The sequence below is a fragment of the Hyperolius riggenbachi genome, chromosome 9, assembly GCF_040937935.1.
Source record: "Hyperolius riggenbachi isolate aHypRig1 chromosome 9, aHypRig1.pri, whole genome shotgun sequence".
Lineage (NCBI taxonomy): Eukaryota > Metazoa > Chordata > Amphibia > Anura > Hyperoliidae > Hyperolius > Hyperolius riggenbachi.
This window is the reverse complement of record NC_090654.1, coordinates 255782795-255804171: the sequence shown is the minus strand read 5'-3', so window position 1 is coordinate 255804171 and position 21377 is coordinate 255782795. Positions and strand designations below refer to the sequence as shown.

The 21377-nt window shown below is 45.5% G+C and overlaps 1 protein-coding gene across 1 annotated transcript in view; it reads right to left on the bottom strand.

Annotated features, from left to right (window-relative positions):
- TDRD9 (tudor domain containing 9) overlaps nt 1–21377 on the bottom strand; it is a 261914-nt gene that overhangs the window by 84268 nt on the left and 156269 nt on the right. The window contains exons 18-23 of the mRNA XM_068254351.1: nt 20679–20742; nt 17131–17175; nt 15084–15137; nt 12577–12690; nt 4373–4480; nt 740–840 (exon numbers count right to left, since the gene is read on the bottom strand). Coding sequence (XP_068110452.1) covers nt 740–840; nt 4373–4480; nt 12577–12690; nt 15084–15137; nt 17131–17175; nt 20679–20742 — 486 coding nt within the window. The remainder of the gene's footprint in view (nt 1–739; nt 841–4372; nt 4481–12576; nt 12691–15083; nt 15138–17130; nt 17176–20678; nt 20743–21377) is intronic.

Below are 21377 nucleotides of genomic sequence, written 5' to 3'. Positions count from 1 at the left end.
TGAAACACTTGATTGTTCGATGATCACGCTTCAGAAGCTTTGCAATTTTAAGAGTGCTGCATCCCTCTTCAAGATATCTCACTATTTTTGACTTTTCTGAGCCTGTCAAGTCCTTGGCCATTCCATCTGGTAGTGGACTCACAGCCTTCAGCAGCATGGAGAGCATATAAGCTATAATTACATCTGATGGCTTACACGAATGGTGGCTTACCTTTGTTCACTATTTGAAGTGAAAAAAGAATCAACTTAAAAGTCTTCCAATGGTGGTTGTCTACTTTTGAGATTTGAGGATCCTGTCCTTGTCAGATGGCTCGGACCATTGCACAGACTGAATTGTGAAAGGAGGCGTGCCCTGACACCTTGAGACCAATTTGGATCATCCAAAGTCTTCCCTCTACTAAGTCTAGTGTCAGAGTCTAGTGTCAGCCAGATGGGAGGTTTAAAAAAAAAAAAAAAAAAAAAAAGCACTGACAGCAACGAAGGGCAGGTGCTAATAAAAGTAACATGATTCCAAAATGTAATTAAAAAAAAAAAAAAAAGAGTCACTTGAACTTGAGTGAATGATGGCTATATAGCTTGGGAAATGTCTATAAAGATAATCATTTATATGGGATGATCCAGTACATTACAGCAATTCGCAAGCAGCAAATGTGTCCTGCAAAGCAACATATCCTGTTATCCACAATGAATAATGACAGCAGTTCAAATGGCCATTTCCTGTAACTCCAGGATTACGTACTTTGAGACATCAAACAGGATAGACTTCACTTGACCGCACTGTCTGAAGTGTGACTGGATCTGCTTGTGGTAAAGAAATCCATAAGGCGGCACATTTTTTATCTATTTATGGGAAAAAAGGATATAAAGGAAGGTTAGATAAAGGGCTGGCGTTGTACACATGTTGGATAAAAGTCGTATGAAACAACAAAGTTTGCAATTTTTAGATAACAATCGTAAAAAAAAGGTAGCTAAACTTCCAATATCAGGTATTCTGCTACATCCAACTGGCAGATCAATTCAAAAGGACATATACGTTGCAGTTGGCCATTGTGTACTGGTCATTCAAATTACATTATTCCAGAGCTTGCGCGCACATGGGGCTTGATTCACTAAACCGTGATAAGACAAATATACCACCTTATCAAAGATGTCACACCTTATCAAAAGTTATCACATGCACACGTTATCAAAGTTAACACGCCTTATCAGAGTAGCTTAGGGAGAGCTACGAACCCGCAGGGGCTCAGGGCAGGACGAGTGCCATTGCCAATTAGCAGGTATAAGTTCGTAACGCTCGCTATGCTACTCTGGTAAGGTGTTAACTTTCATAGCTTTTGATAACATGTGATATTTGTCTTATCACGGTTTAGTAGAAATCTGACAGAACCGACAGGTTTTAGACTACCCCATCTCCTCATGGGGAGTTCACAGGGATTTCTTTATTTTCAAAATGCACTAAGTAAATGGCAGTTGCTCCGTCCAACTGCCACAAAATGTGTACGGTGAGCAGGAAGGCTGGTCAGCATCTTTGTATAAATCGCTTTCATAATCATCTTTATAAAGCATAAAGTACATGCTGCTCATCCCTTATGGAGAGATGAACTACTCCAAAACCTGTTGGCTTTCAGATTTCTACTACTTACTGTAAATGCCAGCAACATAGGAGAGAAGCAATTTATGGCTCATTGTACTCAGGAAGATGCGTACTTATTTGTATGCGTTTTAAACTTTAAGATTTTCGCGACAGTTCCTCTTTAAAGGACTCCTTAGGTGAAAAAGAAACCATTTTTAATTACCTGGGGCTTCTTCCAGGTCTTCTGGGTCTATTGCCGCAGCTCCGGTGATCCCCGGTGTCTCGATGGCCGCATGCAAAGCTTGCCTCTGTGCATGTGTGGGCGTGGCTGCCCATGCGAATGCGCCAGTACACTCCTGGTGACGTGGGCGCGGTCGTGGGTCTACGAGCTTTGCAGGCAGCCAGCGGGTCACTGGGGAGCATCGGAGCTGCAGCGAGGGACCCAGAAGACTTCTAAAGGCTGGAAGGAGCCCCAGGTAAGTGAAAAATACATTTCCTTTTCACCTCAGGAGTCCTTTAAAGAGTTAGCTTAAACAGAATAGAACATAAACAACAATCTATCAGAACTACACTATGACATCAAGCAGAGTGAGCAGAGGTGAATGACGGTATGTGAAACGTTCTCTATTGTCACACAGCTGTAACTGGATCCAGGATCTTCAAAGGCTGGTGCTGCCGGCAAAGCAAGTGCAGGCAACACTCCGGTAATCTGCAGAATCCTTCAAAATCAAGGATTTTGAAGGGTTCTGCAATCAGGGTTCCAATCTATGAAGTGAGCATGCGCAATGGCTGCAGTAGTGTCTGAATCACAAACCTGAAACAGCATTCAGCTAATCTAGTCAGACACATCAAATCTGCATGCTTGTTCAGGGTCTATGGCTAAAAACATTAGCAGCAGATGATCAGCAGAGCAGCCAGGCAACTGGTATTGTTTAAAATGAAATAAATATGGCAGCCTTCATATCATTCTCAGGTCAGTTGTCCTTTATGATTCTGTCTCCACCAGCTTTATAGAAGAGGGACTCTAATCCACTGACGAAGCATCAGTGCTAACCTGGCAACTGCATAGCCGAATTTACCATATAGAATGGAGTACAAAGTAAGAGTTTTCAGCCAAACATGGCCTTATGTCAAATCGTTGTTTTAATTTAGGTCAATGCAGAATGTGCTGTGAAGCATTGCTCAGACACGTCACTTCTGTCCACATTCTGGGCATAATTGGAGTGGTGGGAGGGGCATCAGTTAGAGACAGGCAGGGAGCGTGATCATGTGCGACACTCAGGCCCAGAACGACACTCCAGCTCTGCTGCGTACTGCGGCATCTCCACTCAGAGCAGAGGAATCCAGTCAGATAGCATACTGCCTGCTATGCTAGTACTTTTTGGGACTCCTACTATTGGACCTATCATTGGTCTCCCAGGTTTGCTGTGACTTAATAAATATCCTGCTTGCTTGCCAACAAGGGCAAATAAAAATGATGATTGCAGGTACACCATCAGGTCTTGGACACACGAGAGCGCATTTTTAGCAATTTTAGAGTTTTGAGAATCAGCAGCGCTTTTAAAGAGACTCTGAAGTCTCCCAAAAATGAGGTTTTTAATTTAAAAACCTCGTTAACATTATTGCCCCTCTTAAAACACAGCAGAACCGCGGCTGAAAACACCCTCAATCACCCCAAACTCTCGGGGGTACTTCGCGGGCTACTTCCGCATAGAGGCAGAGCAGCTCTGCCTCTATGCACGTCAATCAGCGCGGATCGCTGCCTCTCCCCCGCCCCTCTCAGTCTTCACTGAGAGGGGTGGGAGAGAGGCGGAGATACTCGCTGATTGACGTGCATAGAGGCGGCATGACAAAGAAAGTTGTGGATTTTGCCGGCCGAGTAAGGGGTGATTGAGGGTGTTTTCAGCCGTGGTTCTGCTGCGTTTTAAGAATAATGTCAATGAGGTTTTCTAAATTAAAAACCCCATTTTTGTTAGACTTCAGAGTCTCTTTAAAAGCGTTTTGCTAATGAAAGTGTATGGAGGTGAGCCCTGTAGAGCGATTGTGATTTTGAAAATCGCAAATGCAGGACATTAAGCATTTTGTGAGCGTTTGGGCTCCAATACATAGTATATAAGTTAGCTCAATCACCAAAAAAACGCAGGGCTCATCACCCCCCAAAAAAAACCTGCTGACATAAAGCGCCAACAATTACAAAAGCGATTTGCGATTTCTATTGTGCCCCTGGCCTAAGTCATAGGCCCCGTTCACACTTGCGGTTCGAGTCCGCAAGTGTCCGGGGGTCCGGGTCCCGCAAAGAGACCGTATGGGTCTCTGCGGTGGCCACAAGTTGCCACCAGTTGCGGATCCGGAATATATCAGTTCTGGCTACAATAAAGTAGCTGGAACTAGATACATTGCAGTGCCAGAAAAGCACCGCAAGCATGGGGTACCGGCGTGTAGTCCGGGCCCCCCAAGTGGCATAGGACCGGTGCTGGAAGCATCCGGTCCTATTGCCAGTGTGATGAGAAACTTCCGTTTCTCATTGCACAGCATGGCCGCATGTTCGGGTCAGGACCCGGCCCGGGTGCGTGAGCCGGATGACTGGACCCGAAAAATAGCGCATGTTGGAAAAGTGTCCAGAGTCCGGATCCGATCCGGCTCCGTTCTGTACGGAACAGACGCATGTGTACGTCCGCATAGACTTTGCATTGCTGTGCGGAACGTACGTTCCGTTTGTACAGTATACAGTCCGGATTCGATCAGGCGAATCCGGACAGTGAACGCTAATGTGAACCAGGCTATAGACTTGCTGCTTACCATGACTGAAGTCTTTGGATCCTTTCCTCCCAATTCTTTAACAGCAGTCTCCTGATCTGCTTCCCCAAACGTAAAATAATTTGGGTAGAACGCCCCAGCCATGACTACCTGTATATTAAAACATTCAAATTTAAAAAGCACTGATTGGCCAAACAATGATGTGAATACATGCAATTTAGTTTCAGGTGTAAAACTGCACATGTAGAGCAAATGTAGAGAAACTAAAATACATAAAAAGGATCCACACAAAACATCTGTTTAACCACTTCAGGACCACAGTCTTTTCGCCCCTTAAGGACCAGAGCCTTTTTCTCCATTCAGACCACTGCAGCTTTCACGGTTTATTGCTCGGTCATACAACCTACCACCTAAATGAATTTTACCTCCTTTTCTTGTCACTAATACAGCTTTCTTTTGATGCTATTTGATTGCTGCTGCGAGTTTTACTTTTTATTATATTCATCAAAAAAGACATGAATTTTGTCAAAAAAATGACTTTTTTAACTTTCTGTGCTGACATTTTTCAAATAAAGTAAAATTTCCTATACATTTGAGCGCGAAAGTTATTCTGCTACATGTCTTTGATAAAAAAAAAAAACATTCAGTGTATATTTATTGGATTGGGTAAAAGTTATAGCGTTTACAAACTATGGTGCCAAAAGTGAATTTTCCCATTTTCAAGCATCTCTGACTTTTCTGCGCACCTGTCATGTTTCATGAGGGGCTAAAATTCCAGGATAGTACAAATACCCCCCAAATGACCCCATTTTGGAAAGAAGACATCCCAAAGTATTCAGTGAGAGGCATGGTGAGTTCATAGAAGATTTTATTTTTTGTCACAAGTTAGCGGAAAATGACAGTTTGTGACAAAAAAAAAAAAAAAAAAAAGTTTCCATTTCTTCTAACTTGCGACAAAAAAAAATGAAATCTGCCACAGACTCACTATGCTCCTCTCTGAATACCTTGAAGTGTCTACTTTCCAGAATGGGGTCATTTGTGGGGTGTGTTTACTGTCCTGGCATTTGGGGGGTGCCTAATTGTAAGCACCCCTGTAAAGCCTAAAGATGCTCATTGGACTTTGGGCCCCTTAGCGCAGTTAGGCCGCAAAAAAGTGCCACACATGTGGTATTGCCGTACTCAGGAAAAGTAGTATAATGTGTTTTGGGGTGTATTTTTACACATACACATGCTGGGTGGGAGAAATATCTCCGTAAATGACAATTTTTTTATTTTTTTTACACACAATTGTCTATTTATAGAGATATTTCTCCCACTCAGCATGGGTATGTGGAAAAATACACCCCAAAACACATTATACTACTTCTCCTGAGTACGGCGATACCACATGTGTGGCACTTTTTTGCACCCTAACTGCGCTAAGGGGCCCAAAGTCCAATGAGTACCTTTAGGATTTCACAGGTCATTTTGAGAAATTTCGTTTCAAGACTACTCCTCACGGTTTAGGGCCCCTAAAATGCCAGGACAGTATAGGAACCCCACAAATTACCCCATTTTAGAAAGAAGACACCCCAAGGTATTCCGTTAGATGTATGGTGAGTTCATAGAAGATTTTTTTTTTTTGTCACAAGTTAGCGGAAATTGATTTTAATTGTTTTTTTTCACAAAGTGTCATTTTCCGCTAACTTGTGACAAAAAATAAAATCTTCTATGAACTCGCCATTCTCCTAACGGAATACCTTGGGGTGTCTTTCTAAAATGGAGTCATTTGTGGGGTTCCTATACTGCCCTGGTATTTTAGGGGCCCTAAACCGTGAGGAGTAGTCTTGAAACCAAATGTGGCAAAATGACCTGTGAAATCCTAAAGGTACTCATTGGACTTTGGGCCCCTTAGCGCACTTAGGGTGCAAAAAAGTGCCACACATGTGGTACCGCCGTACTCAGGAGAAGTAGTATAATGTGTTTTGGGGTGTATTTTTACACATACCCATGCTGGGTGGGAGAAATATCTCTGTAAATGACAATTATTTGATTTTTTTTACACACAATTGTCCATTTACAGAGAGATTTCTCCCACCCAGCATGGGTATGTATAAAAATACACCCCAAAACACATTATACTACTTCTTCTGAGTACGGCGATACCACATGTGTGACACTTTTTTGCAACCTAGGTGCGCTAAGGGGCCTAACGTCCTATTCACAGGTCATTTTGAGGCATTTGGATTCTAGACTACTCCTCACGGTTTAGGGCCCCTAAAATGCCAGGGCAGTATAGGAACCCCACAAGTGACCCCATTTTAGAAAGAAGACACCCCAAGGTATTCTGTTAGGAGTATGGTGAGTTCATAGAAGATTTTTTTTTTGTCACAAGTTAGCGGAAAATGACACTTTGTGAAAAAAAAAACAATACATATCAATTTCCGCTAACTTGTGACAAAAAATAAAATCTTCTATGAACTCATCATACACCTAAAAGAATACCTTGGGGTGTCTTCTTTCTAAAATGGGGTCACTTGTGGGGTTCCTATACTGCCCTGGCATTTTAGGGGCCCTAAACCGTGAGGAGTAGTCTTGAACCCAAATGTCTCAAAATGACCTGTGAAATCCTAAAGGTACTCATTGGACTTTGGGCCCCTTAGCACAGTTAGGCTGCAAAAAAGTGTCACACATGTGGTATCGCCGTACTCAGAAGAAGTAGTATAATGTGTTTTGTGGTGTATTTTTACATATAACCATGCTGGGTGGGAGAAATATCTCTGTAAATGACACATTTTTTTATTTGTTTTACACACAATTGTCCATTTACAGAGAGATTTCTCCCACCCAGCATGGGTATGTGTAAAAATACACCACAAAACACATTATACTACTTCTCCTGAGTATGGCGATACCACATGTGTGACACTTTTTTGCAGCCTAGGTGCGCTAAGGGGCCCAACGTCCTATTCACAGGTCATTTTGAGGCATTTGTTTTCTAGACTACTCCTCACGGTTTAGGGCCCCTAAAATGCCAGGGCAGTATAGGAACCCCACAAGTGACCCCATTTTAGAAAGAAGACACCCCAAGGTATTCCGTTAGGGGTATGGTGAGTTCATAGAAGATTTTATTTTTTCTCACAAGTTAGTGAAAAATGACACTTTGTGAAAAAAACAATAACAATCCAATTTCCGCTAACTTTTGACAAAAAATAAAATATTCTATGAACCCATCATACACCTAACAGAATACCTTGGGGTGTCTTCTTTCTAAAATGGGGTCACTTGTGGGGTTCCTATACTGCCCTGGCATTTTACGGGCCCAAAACTGTGAGTAGTCTGGAAACCAAATTTCTCAAAATGACTGTTCAGGGGTATAAGCATCTGCAAATTTTGATGACAGGTGGTCTATGAGGGGGCAAATTTTGTGGAATCGGTCATAAGCAGGGTGGCCTCTTAGATGACAGGATGTATTGGGCCTGATCTGATGGATAGGAGTGCTAGGGGGGTGACAGGAGGTGATTGATGGGTGTCTCAGGGGGCGGTTAGAGGGGAAAATAGATGCAATCAATGCACTGGGGAGGTGATCGGAAGGGGGTCTGAGGGGGATCTGAGGGTTTGGCCGAGTGATCAGGAGCCCACACGGGGCAAATTAGGGCCTGATCTGATGGGTAGGTGTGCTAGGGGGTGACAGGAGGTGATTGATGGGTGTCTCAAGGTGTGATTAGAGGGGGGAAATAGATGCAAGCAATGCACTGGCGAGGTGATCAGGGCTGGGGTCTGAGGGCGTTCTGAGGTGTGGGCGGGTGATTGGGTGCCCGCAAGGGGCAGATTAGGGTCTAATCTGATGGGTAACAGTGACAGGTGGTGATAGGGGGTGATTGATGGGTAATTAGTGGGTGTTTAGAGGAGAGAATAGATGTAAACAATGGATTTGGGAGGTGATCTGATGTCGGATCTGCGGGCGATCTATTGGTGTGGGTGGGTGATCAGATTGCCCGCAAGGGGCAGGTTAGGGGCTGATTGATGGGTGGCAGTGACAGGGGGTGATTGATGGGTGGCAGTGACAGGGGGTGATTGATGGGTGATTGACAGGTGATCAGTGGGTTATTACCCGGAATAACAGATGTAAATATTGCACGGGCGAATTGATAAGGGGGGGGTCTGAGGGCAATCTGAGCGTGTGGGCAGGTGATTGGGTGCCCGCAAGGGGCAGATTAGGGTCTAATCTGATGGGTAACAGTGACAGGTGGTGATAGGGGGTGATTGATGGGTAATTAGTGGGTGTTTAGAGGAGAGAATAGATGTAAACAATGGATTTGGGAGGTGATCTGATGTCGGATCTGCGGGCGATCTATTGGTGTGGGGGGGTGATCAGATTGCCCGCAAGGGGCAGGTTAGGGGCTGATTGATGGGTGGCAGTGACAGGGGGTGATTGATGGGTGGCAGTGACAGGGGGTGATTGATGGGTGATTGACAGGTGATCAGTGGGTTATTACCCGGAATAACAGATGTAAATATTGCACGGGCGAATTGATAAGGGGGGGGTCTGAGGGCAATCTGAGCGTGTGGGCAGGTGATTGGGTGCCCGCAAGGGGCAGATTAGGGTCTAATCTGATGGGTAACAGTGACAGGTGGTGATAGGGGGTGATTGATGGGTAATTAGTGGGTGTTTAGAGGAGAGAATAGATGTAAACAATGGATTTGGGAGGTGATCTGATGTCGGATCTGCGGGCGATCTATTGGTGTGGGGGGGTGATCAGATTGCCCGCAAGGGGCAGATCAGGGGCTGATTGATGGGTGGCAGTGACAGGGGGTGATTGACGGGTGATTGACAGGTGATTGACAGGTGATCAGGGGGGATAGATGCATACAGTACACGGGGGGGGGGGGGGGGTCTGGGGGGGGGTCTGGGGAGAATCTGAGGGGTGGGGGGGTGATCAGGAGGGAGTAGGGGGCAGATTAGGGACTTAAAAAAAAAATAGCGTTGACAGATAGTGACAGGGAGTGATTGATGGGTGATTAGGAGGGTGACTGGGTGCAAACAGTGGTCTGGGGGGTGGGCAGGGGGGGGTCTGAGGGGTGCTGTGGGCGATCAGGGGGCAGGGGGGGGGAAATCAGTGTGTTTGGTGCAGACTAGGGTGGCTGCAGCCTGCCCTGGTGGTCCCTCGGACACTGGGACCACCAGGGCAGGAGGCAGCCAGTATAATAGGCTTTGTATACATTACAAAGCCTATTATACACTGTTGCAGCGGCGATCCGGATGCCAGTAACCCGCCGGCGCTTCCGAACGGCCGGCGGGTTACGGCGAACGGGGGGCGGAGCCAGTCCCCGGCGGCTGATCGCGTCACGAATGACGCGATCGCCGCATAGCCACTCCCGCAGCCGCCCCCGCCGATGGGCGTATTGCGGTCGTTTGGGCCCGGACTTTGCCGCCGCCCATCGGCTGGGGGCGGTCGTTAAGTGGTTAAAGGACAACCGAGGTGACATGTGACATGATGATAGCCATGTGTATGTATAATGCCAAGCACACAAATAACTAGGCTGTTTCATTTTTTCTTTCTCTGCCTGAAAGAGTTAAACATCAGGTATGCAAGTGACAGTATCTGTCCAGGTTGGGACCGGGTCAGACTATAGCATAACCCTCACTGATAAGTAATTATAGCCACAAAACACTTTCCTGGCAGTAAATGGCTTCTGAGAGTAGGAAAGAGATAAAAAGGGTCAATAATTCATAGATTTGAGCTCTGGCATACTTCAGTGAAGGTGTCATTAAGCAGAGACAATGAAACAGTAAAAACTAGATTTAAATATAAAACTGTGGGATATCTAAAAAAAAAAGGAAAAAAAGTAATTTTTAGGTGAAGGAGGACAGATATAATTGTTTTTCTTATCAGGATTATTTTCACCTCTGATGTTCCTTAATTTCAGCAAATATCTTGTTTTAGATGTGCTGCACTCTACCAAGAAGTTGACAATAGGAAGAAGGGTCACATTTAAAGAGACACTGAAGCGAAAAAAAATAATAATGATGATTTGTATGTATAGTACAGCTCAGAAATAAAACATTAGGAGCAGAGACATAAGTCTAATATTGTTTCCAATACAGGAAGGATTAAGAGACTCCAGTTGTTATTTATGCAGACAAGCCATTAAGCTCTACGACTTTCAAAGTCGCAGAGAGTTTTGAATGCTGAAGTTTGTTATCTGAGATGTCAGGCAAGGATTTTCTTTTTATCTGCCAGAGGACAGGTCAGTAGTTCACAGACTGCTCTGTACAAAACATTTAGAATGCTGAGTGTTGTGTAAAATGCACATATTATAGAATGATGGAATGTTAGAAAAAACACTATATACCTGAAAATAAAAATATGAGAATATTTTCTTTGCTACTAATCTTCTAGTAATTATCCGTACTACACAACAAATTCATTATATCATAATTATTTTTTCACTTCAGTGTCTCTTTAAACGTGACCATGATCTGAAGGACACAACAATATTAACCTCGGTGGCTGTAGGAGAAAAGGGTGAATGTCTTTACTGTGGGATTATACTCCGCTACCCGCAGAACTGCACCAAGTGACACAAAGGCTTCTAGGGGCTGGAGGAAGCCCCAGGTAAGTAAATCTGATTTTACTGTATTTGCCTTGTTTATCCTTTTGTGAGTGAGTGTACCAGAGCTCAGTAAAAAGAAAAATGTATACATACCTGGGTCTTACTCCAGCCCCATCCGCTTGGATCGCTCCCACGCCGCTGTCCTCCGATGTCTGCAGCTTCAGTACCAGGTACCCGCACTTCCGTCAGTCTCAGCCAGTCTGTCATAATAGAAGTGCAACCTCTACGTATCTCTCCTGCAGCTGCTGGAGAGATATGCAGAGAGCGCACTTCTGCGTAGACTGGCTCCGACTGATGGAAGTGCAGAGACGCGGTAGCGGTGCTGCAGACATCGGAGGACAGCGGCGTGGAGGTGATCCAAGCAGATGGAGCTGGAGGAAGACCCAGGTATGTGCACATTTTTTCTTTTTACTGAGCTCTGAATCCCTTTAAGCTCTGGCATACACCTGAGATCAGAATCCATGATTCTGATGGCTGGATAGTATACTGGTTAAGGGCTCTGCCTTTGACATGGGAGACCAGGGTTCCCATTCAGTTATAAGTCCTTGAGCAAGACTTCCTAACACTGCAGGGTGGCCCACTCAGCGAGCCCTTAGTGGCTGCAGCCCTTGAGCACTTTGAATCCAACAGGACAAAATTCTATACAAATGTTAGGATTATTATTATGGTCTTTGAGTCCTATGGGAGAAAAGCACTTTACAAATGTTATTGTATTCTAGTTTTGCATCTGTTGCCATTTACCTTTCACAGGATTATTATAAATTGCACTGAGTAAATGCAGTTTACAGTGAGGCTCACACTGTAGTCACTTCCTGTCTGAGTCAGGACTGAGTAGACACTTACATACCTGATATTTAACTCTTTCAGGCAGAGAAAGAAAAACAGGAACACAGTATAGTTATTTGTATGCTAGGCACTGTACAAACACATGACTATCTCATCAAGTCACATGTCAGTTCGGGTGTCCTTTAACCCTCCTGGCGGTTTGCTAAAAATCCGCCAGGGGGCAGCAAATCTTTTTTTTTTTTCATGTAGCGAGACAAAGTCTCGCTACATGATAGACGCTGCTCAGCGGCATCCCCCCAGCCCCTCCGATCGCCTCCGGCGATCAGGAGATCCCGTTCAAAGAACGGGATCTCCTGGAGGGCTTCCCCCGTCGACGGGGCGGGATGACGTCACTGACGTTGTGACGTCAAACGGGATTCCGATCCACCCCATAGAGCTGCCTGGCACTGATTGGCCAGGCAGCGCACGGGGTCTGGGGGCGTGCGCGGCTGCGGCGCGACGGATCGGCGGCGATCGGGCACTGCACGCAGCTAGCAAAGTAAAAAAATATGCAAATCTGCCCAGCGGGGCCTGAGCGGTGCCTTCCGGCGGCATAGCCAGGAAGGTTAATGTCTGATATTGTGCTTGTAAATAACTGCCAATGCGTTCTTCACATAATTCTGGGTATGACGACAACCTTTGTACTTCGCGAAGAAAGCCGATTCTGCTCCTCACATTTACAGGCAGCACAAAGACACGGCTGGAACAACCACCAATGAGTCAAAAGGTAAGAAAAATCCTTGGTAACGTTATGGACCGTGAATTGCTATAACAAAAGCATTCTCATTACACTTCATGCAACCAACTCCCACTAATCAGCAAACCTGGAGTATGAACCGCTGCTTGTGTCTGTATTCTTGATCCATAGGTTGGTATTCGTTAACATGCATTTGAAAATGGGCAATACGCTTTTTTAGCTCATCGTACAGGGCAGCCACCTAAAGAAAAAAATGACAGTCATGGGTAACTAACTAATAGTCTTTTGAAAGCTATTGTTATTATTCTGAAATGTTAGTATCACTTATATGAAGGCGAGTTTGATCTCCTGATCACAAAGGAAATGCCACTGGGGGTGTTCCTAATGCCCCCTCCCTAGCTGTGATTGGGCAGCTATGCCTCTCCCACAACGCTCCTTTGCCTCCCTGCCCCAACTCTCCCCCCCTCTTACACCCCACCCGGCCCTATCGGATTATGTAGTATTTTTTTTTTTTTAGTTTTGGTTTGGGTTCACTAAAGGGTCAATGTTAATTGTTATGGGCATGATTCAGAGAGCTTTTTCACCATATCTAGGTTACATTTAAAGGGAACCAGAGATGAAGCACCCTCATGTATTTTACCATATATATCAGTGGGAACATTAGAGAAAACACCTACCCTGCTCTCCGTTTCATCCTTCACTGTTCAGCCTGCTTATCAGCCCTGATAAAATCCCTGACTGAGCATTCAGTCTGGCTTTGCTCAGGAATATAGCTGAGTCATTATCGCAGAGCCAGAAGGGGGCAGGCTTGGGCTTGACAAGACATCAGAGAAGACATAGGGCTTGATTCACAAAAGAGTGCTAACTGTTAGCACGGCCGTTTTCACGCGAAACGATAATGTTTTCACGCGCAAACGCGATTTTTTGCGTGAAATCGATATTGTTTTCGCGCAACAAATTGCGTTTGCGCACAAAAACTTTATCGTTTCGCGCGCAAAATCACGATCACGCGCAATGCAAAAATTAACGCGAAAACGGCCGTACTAACAGTTAGCACTCTTTTGTGAATCAAGCCCATACTCAGCTACAATGATTTCTGAGCAAAGCTAGACTGAATGCTCAGTCAGGGATTTTATCAGGGCTGATAACAAGCAGGCTGAGCAGTGAAGAATGAAACAGAGTAGGGTAGGTGTTTTCTCCAATGTTCCAACTGATCTATATGGTAAAATACACGAGGGTGCTTAGTCTCTGGTTCACTTTAAGTTCCCAAAGAGAAAAATATAATATAATTAAGGTAAGAAAAGTAATACTGAAATTAAGTTAATCAGGAACAATTTACTTTGAGTGATTATTTTGCTTGAAAATGCGCAGTTAAATATTAGTTAGGTGTTAAGTCATTTCTGAGCAGTTTTGTGAATAGAGCCCTTTGTGTGCGTTACCCTCATAATAAAAAGCATAGTATCCTGCCCAGTCACCCTGCATGCTGAGAATGCCAGGAAAAAAGATTTTCTCACTCTGCGCAGGACGCTCTTGGCGACGGGAGCGCGAATGACGCTGAATGGGTGCAGTGGCCAGGGACAAGCTCAGTCAGCGAAAGTGAAACTGAGCTGCGGGGGACCAGAGGATCTTTGAGTACCGGCACGGACACAGGACGTCTGCAGGATGACAGTAGAAGCCCCAGGTAAGCAAGACTGCCTTATTTTTTAAGATTTAAGTATCCCTTTACAGTAAAACCGAGAGAAGCCTCAGCCTAAAAAACAACATATTTACCTAGGTAGAGGGAAGCCTCTGGCTCCTCCGATCCCAAATCCGACAAACTTTTGTTAGATTTCTTTCGGGGGTCAGTATGTGGCAACGGTGGGGGCCATGAGGATGTGGGAAGCCTCGGCAGGATCTTTTTTTAGGTATTTTTTTCCCTTTTGTCTCTTTAGGAACACTGTAAACTACCTATGTTGAGGTAAACAAGGTAGACTCCAAAACAATATTTTCTGATTATTTTGGATGCCAATTTATAATGTGTGCATATTTTATATTTTTTGCACCATTTCAGACCCTAAAACAGAAGCCCAGCACTTACTCACCTCCCTGGGATCCAGCACGCCAGTTCTCCCTCTGTACTCCGGGTGGCGCTGTAACCCTACAGTGAGATCGCCAGCTGTCGTCATGACGGCAAGCGGCAATATCACCAGGGGAATGCAGAGACTCGGAGGAGAGGAAGAAGAATGGCTGCCACACGTCTGGACCCCCGGGAAGGTGAGTGAAAACACCTACTTGCTTGCCATTGCTCTGCATTAACCTTGCGGCGGTCACCACGAGACTGGCTCGGGGGGTTACTACTCTGAGCTGTGTATTTCCAACCCCGAGTCTGACTTGGGGTTACAAGCTAAGGAGGTTAACACCAACTCATTCCTCTTCAGCAGTCCATATTTCTGATAAACACTTAGCCAGCCATTACTTTGTTCCACCTCGCAGCTGGACAATTATTCATTCTCCTCCTCACTTCCCCACAGAATAGAAGTTCATTATTAGTAAACCATCACCCGATACATTCACAAATGTTTGACATAATGTGACGGGGATTTTGCATGGGTAAGGAGCGCTGGATCTCTACATTTCCAGGATGTAATCTCTTACCTCTCTCATCCTTTTTATCTGAAAGTAATTGGATTTGCCCCATTCCATTTCATCCTAGACAAAAGGACAAAAAAATGCCATCAGTGTCAGCTAAAATACTATTTTACCATTTAAAGGACCAACACTGCAAAAAGTAGTCATTTAAAATACATGAGTACACATATGAGATTCACTAAAAGTTACTTTTCCCCCGATATCCCTCATTTACAATAGTTATTAATCTAACAACTCTGAACCTCTTACTGACAGGTTTTGGACAAGTCCATTTCCTCTTGCTGGATTTCCAAAGTTAACTTTGTTATTAGTTAATAAGCCAGGGGTGTCAAACTCAAATACAAAGTGGGCCAAAATGTAACACTGGGACCAAGGCATGGGCCAACCTCAACGTCTTATGTACCGTACCCCTTCACTTTATAGTTCCCTGGTGTCTGGTGGCCCTCCTCCCTCCCCTATACCGTTCCCTTGTCTAATTTCTCCTCCCTGCCCTATACCGTTCTCTGGTATTTAATGGTCCTCCCTCCCACTTCTTTATATAGTTTCCTGGTGTCTAATGGCCTCCTCCCCCTCCTATACACAGTCCCCTAATGTCTAGTGCTCCCTTCCCTTTTACAATTCCCTGGTGTCTAGTAACACCCCCTTCTCCCCTGCATAGTTCCCGGATGTCTAGTGCTTGCCCCCTCCTTCCCCAATATGGCTTCCTTAGTGATCTAGGGCTTAACCTTCAATATAGCTTCCCTGGTGGTCTAGGGTGGGCCAAACATAATGTAACGTGGGGAAACCACTTGTGGCCAAATTTGATGGACCAGAGTTTGGCATGTATGACCTATACAAAGATGCTGCCCCAGCCTGAATGCTCACTTGTGTGCACACTATTCTGGCAGTTGGATTGTTACAGAAAACTGCTGAAATTTGACTGAATATTTAACATTGAAAATGGTTTAGCAACATTTTCAACAGTAAAGTTACCCATATACTGTACTTATACTGCATTTTCCAGTTAAATTCTTGTTTAGATTTGATAACTCCAATCAAATCGCCCTAAAATGTCAATCAAATTTCTATTGATTTGGGCCTAAAATTGATTAACAATATCGCTCGAACAAGACAGAAAATGTCTGCTTCTCAGGGGCAGGGCAGTAGGATAAGTCAATTGATGGGCCATAATGTTGCAGTGCATCAAACAATGCAACCCAATCCATTTTCAATAGATTTCCTGCTGGAGTCTATTGAAATCAATGTGCTGTTTGTGGAAGGAATCAATCACTGTCTGATCAGAGTGTGATCAATTGAATAGGCACATAAGCTCATCAAGCCACGTTTGGCTAGCTTTAATGTGCACATACAGCCAGGGCTGTGGAGTCAGAGTCGAGGAGTCAGAGCAATTTTGGGTACCTGGAGTCGGAGGTTTCATAAACTGACGAATGGAAGTCAAATGATTTTTGTACGGACTCCACGGCCTTGCATACAGCAGAGTCCCCGGCTTTCGGCACCAGTGGGGATCGCCTGACGCCGGATACATGTGCTTGCCAGTTTGCTTGAGCAATTGGCAGAAAAAGCACAAACCTTCCCCCATAAATACTCACCCAAGTCTCCAGCGATGTCTTATAGTTTCCCTGCAGCTCCTAGCAGCTTTCCAGCATCCTTTGTGCATGTAAGCCGGCGAGTCACTTGACCCGCATCGGGTCAGGTAACACGCCGGGCTCCATGCATGGTGCAGGAGTGCCACAGGCAAAGTACAAGACATCGCTGGAGGCTGTGTAAATATTTGAATGCCTCCAAAACCTCCCATAAAACAGACCCTGTTATCTATCAGACATGCCGGTTAGTGACTTCTGGTTGCCCGAGTTCTGGATAACGGAGACTCTGCTGTACAAACATCTCAGCAAAAATCTGATTTTTGTCGACCGTGGCCAAATAAAAAATTCTGCAACCTCCTGTAAGCTCTATAGGAAACGCAGCAGGAAGTACGCGGTAGGAAACTAAAATACAAGTGTAAGTGCAAATAATAAGAGAAACAAGTAAATAAAAACAAAATTTGCATGCAAACCTTGGGTTGTCTGAGTTCACCTCTCTCTTTGCATTCTTGCCAAAACTAGGAAGGGAGCACAAAGATTAATTTAACAAACTTCTTGAAATTAACAAAAATGACTTTATTACATTCTCCCTCATGTGATATAGGCCTAGATTTTTATGGCACTGCCAAAACAGTCAATTAAATTGTGATTCTCTACTTAAAGCAAATTCAAATTAAAAATAACCTTAAATAACCTGGGGGGCTAGCCAGATCAGGTAAAGCCCCTTACTGCCGCTCCCATTTCTAGTTTTTCTTCAGTCTCATTTTGTCAAAAGAAAAAAAAATAAAATAAAAATTGTCCTTGACCTCAGAGTCACAATCCTGCAGATGTCACTCTGTGCTCTCCTTTAACCACTTAACGAACGCCTAACGCCGATAGGCGTTGGCAGGTCGAAGTGGTGTTTTCCATGGAAACGTTCGTTCACGGACGGTGTCTCCGTGAACAGCCTGCGAGCCTCCGATCGCGGCTCGCAGGCTAAATGTAAACACGCAGGGAAGAAATCCCCGCTGTTTACACCATACGGCGCTGCTGCGCAGCAAATGAGATCGCCGATCCCCGGCCTCTGATTGGCCGGGGATCGCCGGCATCTGATAGGCTGAAGCCTATCCGAGGCGGCGCAGGACGCAGCAAAGAGGGGAGGGAAGGCGAAAATTGCTGCGGAGGGGGGCTTTGATGAGCCCCCCGCTCGGCCACACAGAGCGGCTGCGATCAGACCCCCCCAGCAGGACATCCCCCTAGTGGGGAAAAAAGGGGGGGGGGGGGGGGGGGGAGTCTGATCGCCCTGCCTCATTCCAGATCTGTGCTGTGGGCTGGAGAGCACACACAGCACAGATCTGCGCAAAATGGCCTGGTCCTTCAGTGGTTAAGAGCACAGAAAGGTGGAAAAAGAGTGGGAGAGAGCCAGTGAGATACTCTGAGAGGCAGGGAAAGCCTCTCCTGCCAAGTATGCCCCTCCTGTCTTAGATTGTCGATGGGGGGTTGTGGACAGAGAGTAACGCCAAGGGACAGAGAGGCATGTCCTTTAGATGGGAATATGCTTCTGTGTCCCATTTGCGCACTTTCAGGTACACTTTCAGGCCTGGAACCCACTAGGAGCGCTTTTTTGAGCGTTTGGTGATTTGAAAAGCTCTTGCTAATGTAATGCTATGGGTGTGAGCCCACTTAAGTGATGTGATTTTATTAAAAAAAATAAATCAAATCACAAGCACTTAGAAAAATGCTTCTAGTGGGTTTGAGCCCTAAGACATGATTGTATGTGTAGTAGTAATAGTAAATAGACCATTAGTACCTTCAACAGTGTTATATTTTAAATTTTCAGGTTTAAAGAGACTCAGAGCTGAATGAAACAAAAAGTTTTATACATACCTGGGACTTCCTCCAGGCCCATCCGCTTGGATCGCTCCCACACCACCGTCCTCTGCTGCCCGCAGCTTCAAGAACCGGGTCCTGTCACTTACGTCAGTCGGAACCAGTCTACGCATGAGAAGTGCACTCTTTGCATATCTATCCAGCAGCCACTGGAAAAACCTGGTCACTAGTGGGGTGTAAGCCTGTGGTCCTAAAAGTGAACCTCCAGACTAAAAATCTACTCAGCCGCACAGAAAAGGCTTAGTGTTTCTTTAACAGTTTCACAGCATCAGAACCTTGTTTTTCTTACATAAGCCTTATTTTTAGCTTTACAAAAGCTAAGCTCCTCCCCATCAAAGAAAACTGCCCAGGCTTTTTTTCCCTGATGCTGTGCAAAGCATGATGGGGTTGTTATTCACGTTGCCTAGCAACTGGGAGGGGTGATCAGCACACAGGACAGTTGGAACTGTGTCTCATGCTCCCTGTCACCTCCTTTCAACCAAAAAGATGGCTGCCCTCTTGAAATCAAACATTTGCCTGTTCTTTTAAAACAGGATGGGTAAGAGATTAAGAGATTATATTACCTATCTATTTTAATTAACATAACTAATGTAACTTAATGACAGTATGTTTTTTTAGGCTGAAGTTCCTCTTTAAGTGGTTAAATGGACAGAGCCTTGCAGTCCATAATGTGTTAAAGGGACTCCGAGCTCTGAAAAAAATGGAAAGTTGTACTCACCAGGGGCTTTTTCCAGCCCAGTGCTGGTCGGGAGGTCCCACGCCGGCGTCCTGGCTCCTCTCCTTCTCCCCGCTCAGGAATGGCTGGCAGGCCGCAGCCCGGGCGACACTCTTCTTCCGCATATGACGCGGATTACGTCACACGCCGGCCGCCTCGCGTCATCACGGCGGCCGGCGTGAAAGTACTGCGCATGCGCGCTTTGTTCGCGCATGCGCAGTACTTTCACGCCGGCCGCCGTGATGACGCGAGGCGGCCGGCGTGTGACGTAATCCGCGTCATATGCGGAAGAAGCAGCCCGACACTCGGTAGAGTGTCGCCCGGGCTGCGGCCTGCCAGCCATTCCGGAGCGGGGAGAAGGAGAGGAGCCAGGACGCCGGCGTGGGACCTCCCGACCAGCACTGGGCTGGAAAAAGCCCCTGGTGAGTACAACTTTCCATTTTTTTCAGAGCTCGGAGTTCCTTTAATTAACAAAAAAAAAATAATTCAGGGAGGTTTCTGCACGATCCAGTTCTAAAATGACAGATTTAACTTCCACTGCCAACTGCTGATGAAACTGGGAAGCACAATCAAATAACACAACGACTCCACAAGACACATTGGCCTCAATTCACTTAGCTTATCTCCTGTCTTTAATAACTCTTCTAGAGTTGTTACCATGGTGATAAGGCATGTAGTATTCAGGAAACATTTTACCTCAGGCAAACCTAAAGTTAACTCTTCTGTCTTTAAGTTAACTCTTCAATCCTTAAAATAACTCCAGAGTTAAAGACAGGCTGTTTATTAACCCTCCTGGCGGTTTGTCAAAATCCGCCAGGGGGCAGCAAATACGTTTTTTAAAAAAAAAAATTCTTTTTTTTCATGTAGCGAGACGAGGTCTCGCTACATGATAGCCGCTGCTCAGCGGCATCCCCCCAGCCCCTCCGATCGCCGCCGGCGATCAAGAGATCCCGTTCAAAGATGATGTCACCGACGTCGTGACGTCAAAGGGGACTCCGATCCACCCCACGGCGCTGCCTGGCACTGATTGGCCAGGCAGCGAACGGGGTCTGGGGGGTGCAGCTGCGACGACGCGTATAGCGGCGGATCGGCGGCGATCGGGCACTGCACGCAGCTAGCAAAGTGCTAGCTGCGTGCAGCAAAAAAAAATAATTATGCAAATCGGCCCAGCGGGGCCTGAGCGGTGCCTCCCGGCGGCATAGCCCGTGCTCAGCACGGGCTTACCGCCAGGGAGGTTAACTACATGTGAAAATAACTACAGAGGAGGTAAATTAACTACAGAGGAGGTAAAATAACTACAGAGGAGGTAACTTAAGGAATGAAGAGATAAGATAACTCTCTCTTATGTGGAGGTAAGTTTTCTCTTGCCTTATTATCTCCAGCATGATCTTAGTGAATTGAGGCCATTATATCCATCAAAATAGCCAGTAAACATACCCTGAAAGCATTAACAAGTGCGATACAGTCACTCCTGCTGTTGCCAGCATAACTTAATTTACTCCTGTAATATAAATAACAAAAAAATGCATAGTTAATACATTGTGAAGTAGTGCAAAACGTATATCACTACAAAAAGCAACCAACAATTTAAAGAGAACCAGAGACGAAGCACCCTCATGTATTTTACCATATATATCAATGGGAACATGATAAACGCCTACTCTGCTCTTTGTTTCATTCTTCATTGCTCAGTCTGCCTGTTATCAGCTCTCATAAGAATCCCTGACTGAAATTTGCCCCAGAATGATTATAGCTGAGTCAGTCTTCTGTGATGTCTTTTCAAGCCCAAATCTGCCCCCTTGTGGCTCCAATTTCCCGCTATTTATCCTCATGTATAACTTATGCTTGCAAATCCCCCCTGAACTGCACGCATTGCACAGTAATGCCCTGCAGGTTGGGCACTGCTGCGTCGGGTCTAATTGCACAGCACTGCAAACTAAGTTGGGGACTACCTGTACAACCCAAGGATTACTAAACATTTCATTGCCCATTTAAAGAACCCGAGGTGGGATTTAATGATGTTAGTGGGGCACAGAGCCTGGTTGTGCACACTAAGACCAGCCTCCGTTGCCCCATGGTGTGCCTCCATGTCCCCCCTGCGCGCCACTAAACCCCCCGCAGTGCTAGCGACACACA